This window comes from Medicago sativa, chromosome 1 (genome assembly GCF_051527215.1).
Source record: "Medicago sativa cultivar Bolivia chromosome 1, Bolivia_mono, whole genome shotgun sequence".
NCBI lineage: Eukaryota > Viridiplantae > Streptophyta > Magnoliopsida > Fabales > Fabaceae > Medicago > Medicago sativa.
This window is the reverse complement of record NC_140749.1, coordinates 31,351,731-31,363,305: the sequence shown is the minus strand read 5'-3', so window position 1 is coordinate 31,363,305 and position 11,575 is coordinate 31,351,731. Positions and strand designations below refer to the sequence as shown.

Below are 11,575 nucleotides of genomic sequence, written 5' to 3'. Positions count from 1 at the left end.
ACAATTTAAGATAAAATGTACTCCCTCCGTTTCAAAATGAGTGTCGCTTTGGCCAAAAAAATTTGTTTCAAAATGAATGTCACTTTCAGTTTTCAATGCAATAATAACTTTTTCTTTTCAATTGTACCCTCCAATTAATACTCAGCACACTACTTCCAAAGTATTACTTTTAAAACTAACCAATAGTTAATAAGGATAATTTGGTAAAATAACCATTCTCTTTCTTTTAATCATTGCATTTCTTAATATGTGTGTAAACATCTAAAACGACACTCATTTTGAAACGGAGGGAGTATTTTTTTTTTTGGGGGGGGGGGGGGGGGGGGGGGGGAGGCGGAGAAGGCTGCACTGCGATTGGATAAGTCGTGGGAACGCCACAAATGGCTATGGACCATTATGTGGTTTAATATGTCAAAACAATCATTTAAGTGGCTTAAAAGCCAATTATGTAATTCTTAAAATAACAAAATAAAATTTAAAATGCCAAATTGTGAACTACCTTCCAAAGCAAATTGTCAATCAAGAATTTAAAATTCATGCTCCTTTAAAGTCACTTAATTATAGATTAAATAAGTTTTCCGTCCATATTCTCTAAAAAAAAGTCTCTGTAAAATTTTCGAATTTGGTTGAATTTTTCTAAAAAAATTCGTCAAGTTTTAGTCCCTAAATATTTTCCGTCACGACTTTTGGTTGTTGCTTTATGAAATATATTCACGTGTATCTTTCAAAATTTTAAGTTGTTTTTTGTAGTAATGTTTAGTACATTATAGAATTCTCTCTTGTTGTCCTTGTGAACATAGCTCAGTTGGTAGGGACATTGCAAATATATGCAGGGGTTAGGGGTTCCAACCCCGGACTCCCCACTAATTTACATCTCCGCACTTATTCACCTTAAGGTGAAATTCTAGCCATTGTACTTCTTGATAAATAAAAAAAAAAACTTTCTTGCAAGTTTAATTTTCTTTAACAAATGATAAATATAGATCAAATGCTTGACGGAAAATATTTTTGGATCGAAGATTGAAACAACATTTCGAAACCAACTCAGTTTTTTTAATAGTTAAATCATACAAATATTAATTGAACACAAACCTTATATTACAGGTTCAAGCTAAAAACTATATATTATATTATAGGTATTGAAACAAAACCAGGACCAAAAAAAACTACAAGAATTTACCACTTGGACGTTAAAAACTGAAGGATCAAATGAAATTTTGAAAATAAAAATCTTACAAAACCAAAAAATGTTCAAGGATAAATAATTAACTATAGCATGTTTTACTATTTCAATGATTCTTTTCTTCCCTAACTAAAGCTCAACTCTTAATTAACTATGTAAACTCAATCACATGATTTATTTGTAAACAAAATTATATTTAGTGCAAAACAAGGTTTAAAAATGCTAATATAAATATCATAAAACTATGTTGGGAAAGTAAAGGTCTGCACAAAGCTTTATTGATCCCTCCACTCTAGGAGAATCATTATGAATGGCACCACAAGCTTTGGAGATTAACTGCATGATCACCATTTGTACAATATGTGCAGCTTATTGGAGACAACAATGGTACTATGCATGCAGACAATACAAACTTTGTAGAAGTAGGTAGCTATGCATGGATGCCATGTGCACAAGAAAAGGTAAAGCTTCAACACCCTCTTGGAAACAACCTCAAAGTTTGGAGATGATAATGTAGTTGTGATGCATGGATGACAAGTGCAGAACAAGCTTTGCATGCAAATGTAACTAGTAGTGTATTTACTCTATATAATGGGAACATTGTAACACTCTCATACACACCTAACAAAGCTTCCACAGTTATCACTTTCTCATAGCCAGCCATGGAGTTTGCACATCTCTCAGTTTTAGCTCTTTTCTGTGTAAGTTAACATATTTTCTACTATGCTAGCTTGATCAAAATGTATGCTTGCTTTTCACTTTAAAATCAATACTAATAATATATAATACAATGTTAATAATTTTTACAGTTGGCTTTTGTTGGAATTGGAGCCACAACACTGTCTCCAGAAGATTATTGGCAAAGTATTTGGCCAAACACTCCTCTTCCTAAGGCTTTCTTTGACCTATTGCTACCTTGTGAGTAATATGAATTGTATATTTTGCTGCCTCCTAATAATAAGACTGTCATGATTTAGGAACTAATTGTTTTTTGGTTTTTAATGTGGCAGATGGCAAAACAAATAATCTACCTATCAAAACCGAAGAATTGAACCAATACTCGACACTTTTTTTCGAACATGACCTCTACCCTGGAAAGAAAATGATCTTAGGTAACAATCATTCTCTTAGAAAGACAGTACGACCATTCGGAAAACCACGACAAGGTGTCACAGATTCCATATGGCTGGCGAACAAAGAGAGACAAAGTCTTGACGACTTTTGTAACAGTCCAACCGCTACAGGAGAACGCAAACATTGTGTATCATCCTTGAAATCGATGGTTGATCATGTCATTTCACATTTTGGAACGTCAAAGATTAAGGCGATTTCAAGTACCTTTGGCGTAAACCAGGATCAATATGTGGTGGAGGAAGTGAAAAAAGTTGGGGACAATGCAGTGATGTGTCATAGATTGAATTTTGAAAAAGTTGTATTCAATTGCCACCAAGTGCAAGCAACAACCGCTTACGTGGTCTCATTGGTAGCCCCTGATGGAGGTAAAGCTAAGGCCTTAACAGTTTGCCACCATGACACAAGAGGCATGAATGCTGAATTGCTTTATGAAGCTCTCAAAGTCGAACCTGGTACCGTCCCAGTTTGCCATTTCATTGGCAATAAGGCTGCTGCATGGGTTCCCAATCATTCTGAGGACCATCCTTGTGTCATCTAGATGCTAACTGGTTATGCACATCATTTCTCGTTCAATAATGTCGCGCGAAAACCATGCTTGGGAGTAGAGGATTTTCACCTTCATGGGATCCTCCTGATCAAGTTGAACTTGTTTTAAAATTATGAATATGTATGTATGGAGAAATGTAATGTGCAACTATCTGATTTCATGTTTTCTGAATAAAACTAGTTAGAACTATGGTGTATCTTTGTATGTGTTGGTTGCATGGTGTCCTGTGCTCAGTACACTTATGTATGTTTGAAATTGTTAATGACAAAAAAAAAAATGTTGTTTGATGTACTATTTATGTGTGCTTTTAAAGTATAGCATTTTTTACCAAGCATTTTCAAGACTAGCTTGTTGCTGGAAATGCTTGTCAACTCAAAAGGAAAAGTATTGACCACAAATTCATAGGATAAAGTATTTTGACTCTGCATTTATTTCATGGTTAACTGCATGCTCATATATGTTAGTGTCATTATATACTCTTGAACTGGATTTGTTCTGTACATTAACTCGTTTGAATTTGCTGGCCTGTCTGTTTTATGAATGGAACCCCCAAGACTGTCTATTGCGGTAACGGTGATGTTTTTTGGTGTCTGTCGTGAGGGTGGTGAGGCTGTGGTATGCAGCGTTATAGTGGTTTGACAGGTAGTATATGACAGCATCACTGTCTGTTTTGTACTGCGGTTTAGGGGTTGTTGGGAGTATCTGTTTGTTGTCCCTCGCTGTGCCGTGAGGCTGGGGTGTGTTTTTTGGGTTCATGGCTGTCTGTTCTTTTCAGCACCTTGGTGTTTGTATATTGTATGTGCTTTTGCTCCGCGAGCTTTTGTGCGTCTTGCACAGTCTCATCAAGAATAAATTTGCTGATTCTAAAAAAAAAATCAAAGTAGATATATGCTTTCTAGTCCTCTCATTTGGTTTATAAAGAGCTTATCCCTATCTAATGACACAAATTTTTCATACTTTTGTGTATATAGAGTCTCTCAGCTGTGAATCTGCAATATCACAAGGGGTTTGGATAATGTCATATATTCATTCACTTTTGTGTTATTCTCTTCATGGTATTTATCTGCATTAGGATGGCAACATTTTTAAAAACCATAGGAAAAAAAAAACAGCATTTAAATGTTCTCTAAGATATAAACTCTTCCTATTTTGGTTGTCATGTGATGAAATGATTGAAATTCTACTAGAGTTTAAGATATCATAGTCAGAATTACACTAAAATGACATAATAGAACAAAAATCAGATTCAAATATATACATTGGAAACTCATTTATGAGCATGAATATAACAAAAGTTACAAATATTTCGCAATTTGTAACATTACATGGAGCAAGATAAGCCAAGTATTACACTTACGATGAACAGCTCAGTCTATATTTTTTATGAAAAAAAATGAAAATTACAAGAAAAGACACAGCAAAACAACACCGCCTAGCAGCACCCCCAAATATAAGTAAAGCAAGGGAAGGGCAAACATCCTTTAACAATGTCCTGGAAGCAGCAGTTGCGAGATGATTGAAGAGCATCTCAGCTTCACCATATTAACAATCACTTTTGAGTCAAATTATAGAAGGAAGCTTGACACCTCTGCGAGAGATTGTACAAGTCCGTCTATAGTGAAGGAAGAGGTCTGGTGAATATTAAATAGGTACAAGTCCCGCTCCTTAAGAAACATGATATCGAGTTTTAACCAAATCAGAGTTATATTGAAAGAGTTTTCCTTTCAAGATCTGAATCAGCTGTTTGCAGACTTGCTTCGGCTGAATTTCTGTCCACAAAGTAGCATCAACTTAACTCTTTAACTTGTAAATTTTATGATGTGGACAGTTTTGTGATATAAAAAACAGAATGCAGCTTGTCAATCAATTTTTCTTTGGAAATGACATAATACATCAAATATTTCCCCCTCCCCTGGCTCCTTTTTTCCTCTTTCAAATAAAACAGTTCCAACTGTATTTTTCATGACATATTTACCCAGTAGACCAACTGATGCTGCATAAAAAAATACAACCATACAAACTAATCAATTTCAATCATATGCTTCAGATAAAAAGAAGACTAACAAAGAAACTTAATCATGTTTGATATCATGATTTATGACAGAATTCTGAAAATGACTAGTGTCAAGGAGCCTTTTCATTAATAAAACTATACCTAAATGCACCCACTGGCCACTGCACAAAGTTTCTATGCTGAAGAGAATATATAAATTTTGATGGCAATTATGATCCAAATTGTGTGTTCCGATCTAGATTCCTACTATAAAAATCTATAATGAGGCCCTTAGATAATATATGTATAATTTTACAAACAGAGAACATATGTATGTGAAGGGGAACGATACCAATGTGAAACTTTAGCTTAGGCATTAGTTAATAAAGTTTAGTACTGAGAATGCTAAAAAGAAATAGAGATATAGACTTACTTCCTCAATGAAGCATGTAAAATTTTGACTCTTAGTGATGCATGTGGTGGATGCTTCATCTTCACAGGTCCTGCAAAGTTTTATTGGGCGAAGCATAAAAAACATAGAATATCATTACAATATTATCATTAACTGATATGAAAAACTATGAAGAAAAAAAAAAAGCAAAATAACGAATATGATGTGATGACCATTCTAAGATAAACTGCAACTTGATAATGTAACCAAAATAGGCATCCTTAAAACGATTATTGGGGGCAGATGTAATATACTGTAATCCATAAATTGCTCATATCGATTACTTGCAAGACTAAGTATACTCCCTTACATGAATCTCCCACTCATCAAATTCCCACCCACCAACAACTAGTACACACATCACATTTGGACAAACTCAAACACATTTCCAGCAAACCCTGTCATACACAATAGAAATTGTAAAAATTAAATATATAAACCGGTTAATTTGCCAATGCCTGACCAGCCAACCATCCCTCACTAATCATATGCCATATGCTCTTTCAACCGTCTTATACAATAACAGAAGCATCATGGATCTATCACGTACCCTAATGACTCACTATCTCACCAATCTTCATTATTAAAACTTGACAGCATTATAACATTATGTCAAACCCAGTCTATATAAACCATTGCTGACTATTAGTCACGCCTCTACTCTTATACAGTATCAAGCTCCAAATAGACTCAGTATTGAAATAGAAACAAAAGAACCATTGTGAGATGAGACAACACGAACCGCTCAGCATGCAAATCAACAATAAGAAGTATTAAAATAGTGTAATAAGCATTGATCTGAATATATTCCAATGCTAAACAAATCAAGAAATTAAAAAAAAAAAAAATACTACAGATTATGTTTTGAAAGACAATACCAATGTAATAGATCAAGTGTCCGCAGTGCTTTGATTCTTAAAAAACTAGAACTTTTGTAGAACTACATTTCAGAACTACAGCAATAATTGCTCTAAGAAATTACAAACCTGTAAAAGAGAGGAAGTAACTGATCTTTTTCAATAAACCAATTGACAGATGCTTCTCTATGATGCCTTTGGAACTCTTAAGATGAAGCAATGTAGGTGCTTGAGCTTCAGGAACAGTCTAGCAATGTAGGTAACAGAATAAGTTATCCAAATTACAATTAGAAGATAAAATAAGTAAACTCATAACTACAAGTAAACTCATAACTACAAGTAAAAGATGATTTAAAACACTTTCATTATCATTAATCTCAATTGCTGTAACATGCATAATGTGATCTAACTTGGCATCTATACTCTAAGGTATATACTTCGAGAGTGTAATTCTTCTTTTAACTCAACATCTTAGTCATTCACAAATCGTAAAAGAGATCATTCAACATAATGTCAACTGTCAAACTCATTCTTTTAGGACATGCAATATGTTGCATTATTTAGCCTCCAAAGGCAAAACTATCAAGACACATTGAATTACTTTTAGATCACATGCTTCAATCATTTGGGATTGAAACATAATCAATCTTATACAAACAAGTGTTTTTGAAGTCTAGGTGCAGTTTCATGTTTCCTCCTATCTTGATTCTCATTGAATGAAATGATTGGAATCCTTCTAAAGTTAAGATCCTGGTATATAGAAAACTTATGGAGGGTCAATCTTACACAAACTTATGGAGGATGTCCAAAAGAAAACGCATCACATGAGGAATTCCAGAGCCTGCCAAAATTAATCTTTTGAAGATAAACTCGTCATACTGATCATAAGTATCTCCATTATCCTGGCAATCAACATAATCCTAGCAAGATATAAATAAATTATTAAATACCACAACCCTTACCGAAGGTCAATATCACAGATTAATATCATGAAATATGGGTTTCCAATTTCAAAGGTAACTCATAATCAACAAACACCAGAACAATAACTTCAAAGATGTTTTACAAAAAAAAAATCAATCACAAGAACCCATATGGATATTATTTTTCATAAAAACATAGTAGTCCACCTTCACATACATTAGCTCCATATAAAACAGGGTAACGTAACGCAATAAAGTACAAAGCATCTCACTTACTTTTACAATTATAGTAGACGTCGAGCGATCATTTCACGAAGAAGTTTCTCAGCCTTGTCATTCATGTCTTTTTCAAAGAAAGCATTAATAATTGTTTCATAAGCTATAGCATCAGGAACGCAACCTTTGTCTTCCATTTTTGACAGCAAGGTCAATGCTTCATCAAACAAGCTCTCTTTACAAAGTCCATTGATCATAATACTATATGTTACAACATCTACATTATGGCCTTTCATCAAAAGATCCTGAAAAACCTTCTGAGCATCTGTAAGTCTACCATCTTTGCAAAGTCCATCAACAAGTATATTGTATGTATACATATTTGCCTGAATACCTAGATCTTTAATTTTCTTTAGTAATGCAATTGCCTTATCAACTTGATGGCTTTTGCACAAAGCATCTATCAAAGAAGTGTAAGTGATTACATTAGGTGGTTGACCTCTATCATGCATCTCATCAACATACTTCAAAGCACTATTGATTCTCCCTGATTTGCACAAACCATCAATAAGAGAACTATAAGCTACCACATCCGGAATCACATTTTCGTTACGCATCCCTTCAAAGAGATCCATAGCTTCATTCATCATTTTCATTTTACATAATCCACTAATCATGACACTATAGCTATGAACATCACGAGTCACTCCCATTTGAGCCATAACGTAAAATATATCCTTGGCCTTCCCCGCTTCCTTAACTAAAAAATATCCATCCATCAAAGCATTATAAGTAAAAACATCCGGTCCCACACCTTCTTTCATCATCACTGCAACCAAACTTTTCGCTTCTCTCATCTTTCCTTCCTTACACAAACCATCAACCAATGTATTAAAGGTACAAACATTAGGGTTTACATTTTTCAACACCATTTCATTTAACAATCCAAGCGCTTCTATCAATTGACCCACAATGCAAAACCCATATATCAAACTCGTGTAAGTAACAACATTAGGAAAAACCTTCTTCTCAAACATTTCACAATACAAATCAAACGCATCACTCACAAGTTTATCTTTACATAAACCATCAATAATAGTATTATACATTACAACATCCGGTCTACATATCTCTCCGTCAATCTTTCTCAGTAACCGTATAGCTGGTCCTGTTTGTCCTATTTTACATAACCCATTTATCAACGTCCCGTAACTAACATGATCCAACTTAATTCCCCGAGAAACTAATCTATCATGAAAATTTAACGCTTCCTTAACTTCGCCATTAAGACATAGTCCTCTTATAAGGGTAGTGTAGGTAATTACATCAGGTTGATAGCCCATTTTGAGAATCTTGGCGAATACTGAAAAGGCGGAGTTGATTTGACGGAGGTGGCAATAGGCATTGATGAGTATGTTTAAAGTGATGTCGTTGGATTGAATTCCGCGGAATTCCATACGTTGAAAAAGATGAATGACGATTGGATAATGTTTTGTTTTGACGAGGGAACCTAAGATCTTGCCGAATTTGATGATTGGTGGAGGAGGATGCATACGGAGCATGCGGTTGAAGGAATCAACTGCGTCGTTGAGATTTGGCAGAGAATGAAAATGAGTATGAGAGAGTAATAGCGTTGAGTTTGGTATTATAGAATGAAATCTGAATCTAAGAATAACCATTGTTGGAGTATTGAAGAAAATGAAGACGAAGAGAAAGAGATGAAGAAGAAGATGTACCTCGTTCGCAAGATTGAAAATGAAGATCCAATTCGCGGTCGTTTTGTTAGAGAAGAATGAATATGCACCGTCCGTTTGATCAAATGACTCTCTTGTTTCACTGTGTAGATTTTGATCAAATTACTCTCTTTTGTTTGACTGTTGTCTGACTAGATCAATTTTATGACTTTAGTGAATCACATCACAACCCCAAAATAATAAGTGAATAGATAGACAAGAAATCCTCCTAAAATTGTGACTTTCAGTAAAACTTGGGATTTTTGCGAAACTACAAAAACTTTTTAAAATTGTCAAACATTAGTCAATTACTCTCTCCGTCTGTTTTGGCCATTACATCCTATGATGTGGTAGCTAATTGCACATGTGACACCTTCAAGTGAAGTGAAGGTTATGTCACGTCATAATGGGTAATTGACTGCACATGTACCTCAAAATTTAAAACTTACGTGCAAATACCCTCTCAAATTTAAACTTTAGTGCAAATTGAATTAAATCTTATGTGCAAAGATTGTTTCAAATGTGAGACTATTTTGTAAAAAATTTGTCATAAAACAATAGTTTTGTATCATCTGTTGCAATATAAAAGATATTAGACCCAAGAACGCTGAGATGAGATTACATGAGTCTCTCCTAGCTTAACCAAGGTCTTGGGTTCGAATTCAGCTTTGGACATGCAACAACGTTAAAACTCTTGGGGAGAGTTTGCCTCCCATTTTGGTCCCACAAGGCTCGAGGGATTAGTCTCTGCAGTTGCACACGCGGAGGATACCCGGTTTACACCAAAAAAAAATATCAAAGATATTATGATTTTGCTGTCATGTAGTTATCAGTGATGGTTTTCTTGTAGCTTCATAAGAGTAACTATGCCCGAGGTATATTGATGGATGATGAGGTTCTTATCTCTGTGTTTGGTTTTCATTTCTTTTATGCTTGTTTCTACGGTTAAAGTTGAGTTTTCCTTGATTTTGTTATGATGGGTAATTTTATTTTTTTTTAGGCTTTTGAAAGAAAAAAAATTAAAATTAAAAATAGTCTCTACAAATAGGGATCATTTGATTTTTGCTCTTTGAAAAAAAAATTAAAAAAAATCCTTGCAAAATTTTATGTCTTTTAAAAAAGTCTATGGCCCTAGTAAACAACAGAGGTTGCATCATTTTGGTCATGTGGCAATTGCTGACTGTTCAACTTTAGCCACGTGACGGTGACGTGGCATGCCACATAATAAGAGAAAAAAAAAACAGTTTTTGAATTTTGGTAATTCATTTTTATATATTTTCAAAATTTAAAATAATTAAAAAAACAATGTGTTTGAGTTATAAAAGAAGAAAAGGAGGGAAAATTAGATTAGGGTTTCATTTTCCCCATTTCATCTTCTTCACCATCGATTCCCCTATGTTCTTCGTCTTTTTCTTCTCTTCGTGTTCGTCATTGCTCAAATGTCAATTCTTTTTACAAAGAATTTATCGCCCCTCTTTTTTAGGTTAGCTCTCTCTCTGCTGACTTATCATTCTCTGCAGGCTTCTCCTGTTCAGGCTTTCTCAATCAGAGATGAAAAGCATTTTGTTTTAGTCTATTGAAGAAGCTCAATGATAGAACGTTACAAGGTTTGTCAGAAAACTTCATTAAATGTCTGTCAACTGTATATTTTTTTTTTGACTTTATACTATGTGCAGGGCTTGGCTTCAATTTCTGACAATGATGTGAATGTGAAAGAATACTTTGACAACTTTCAGAAGCACAAGAAATTATTTTATTGGGAGGATGTTTCATACGAAAAAGCCATAAAAATGGCTTTTGGTAAGGAGGAGAAGGACATAGAAAAAAAGAGAAATGATATACATGATTTTAAGGTAATAATGTTTACAAATATTATTGCTAACACCACTCTACACACACTTCTGGGCCATATATTACTTGCATGTATGATCAAAACCGAGATAGTCTTTGAAAAGTCTCATCCAAAAAGAACACCTGCTAAAGGTCCAAGCTCAGGACACTGTTACCAGAAAATGGTTATACACTTTGTAAGTATGACAATTATTTTTTGATGGATCGTTCTTAACTTACGGAATAACTTAGAATACTCAGAAAATAATTACAAACATTTTACTAAGTTATGATTTAAGGTTTGTATGAAGCAATGCATGAAAATCTATTGAAAAACCATTTTTGAACTATAGCAACTGGTTGCACACTAAGGTGAAATTGGTTGCAAGTGCCTTGTTTTTGAAAAAACATGTTTTGAAGTAGTGCAACCGGTTGTAGCATCTAGTGAAAACGGTTGCAGACACTTAAATTTCAAAAAATATGTATGTTGCAAGGTGCAACCTTTTGCACCTCATATAGAAACATGTTGCAACGTGTATAAATTCATTTTTATGAAAAGACACCATTTCAAACCTGCTTCTATTCATTGGAAACCCTTTTTCAAATACTGTATTGCTTCATAAACATTGTTTTAGCCTCTATAAAAACCAACTGAGATCAGAATAACAATCAGAGTAATTTTTAAACTCTCAATTATGTAATTCAATG

The 11,575-nt window shown here is 34.1% G+C and overlaps 2 protein-coding genes across 6 annotated transcripts; one reads left to right on the top strand and one right to left on the bottom strand.

Moving 5' to 3' along the window:
* Positions 1-1,728: 1,728 nt before the first annotated feature.
* On the top strand, positions 1,729-3,155 carry LOC146954267 (embryonic abundant protein VF30.1-like). Its single transcript, XM_085715607.1, has 3 exons — positions 1,729-1,884; positions 1,993-2,101; positions 2,194-3,155. Exons 1-3 carry the CDS (start codon positions 1,846-1,848, stop codon positions 2,853-2,855), a joined length of 810 nt encoding a protein of 269 aa, XP_085571733.1. The 5' UTR covers positions 1,729-1,845; the 3' UTR covers positions 2,856-3,155.
* Positions 3,156-4,062: 907 nt separating this feature from the next.
* LOC146954266 (uncharacterized) lies at positions 4,063-9,144 on the bottom strand. Of its 5 annotated transcripts, none has more exons than XM_085715571.1 (6): positions 9,041-9,144; positions 7,365-8,883; positions 6,952-7,085; positions 6,295-6,412; positions 5,291-5,360; positions 4,063-4,857 (listed from the first exon to the last, which is right to left on the bottom strand). In XM_085715571.1, the coding sequence occupies exon 2, from the start codon at positions 8,864-8,866 to the stop codon at positions 7,373-7,375; it is 1,494 nt and encodes a 497-aa protein (XP_085571697.1). In that variant the 5' UTR covers positions 8,867-8,883; positions 9,041-9,144; the 3' UTR covers positions 4,063-4,857; positions 5,291-5,360; positions 6,295-6,412; positions 6,952-7,085; positions 7,365-7,372. The 5 variants fall into 5 exon arrangements, with proteins under 5 accessions (XP_085571697.1, XP_085571677.1, XP_085571701.1 ...); XM_085715551.1 differs by adding an exon at positions 5,619-5,706 and having other exon boundaries at positions 7,365-9,100; XM_085715575.1 differs by having other exon boundaries at positions 7,365-9,101.
* Positions 9,145-11,575: the final 2,431 nt, after the last annotated feature.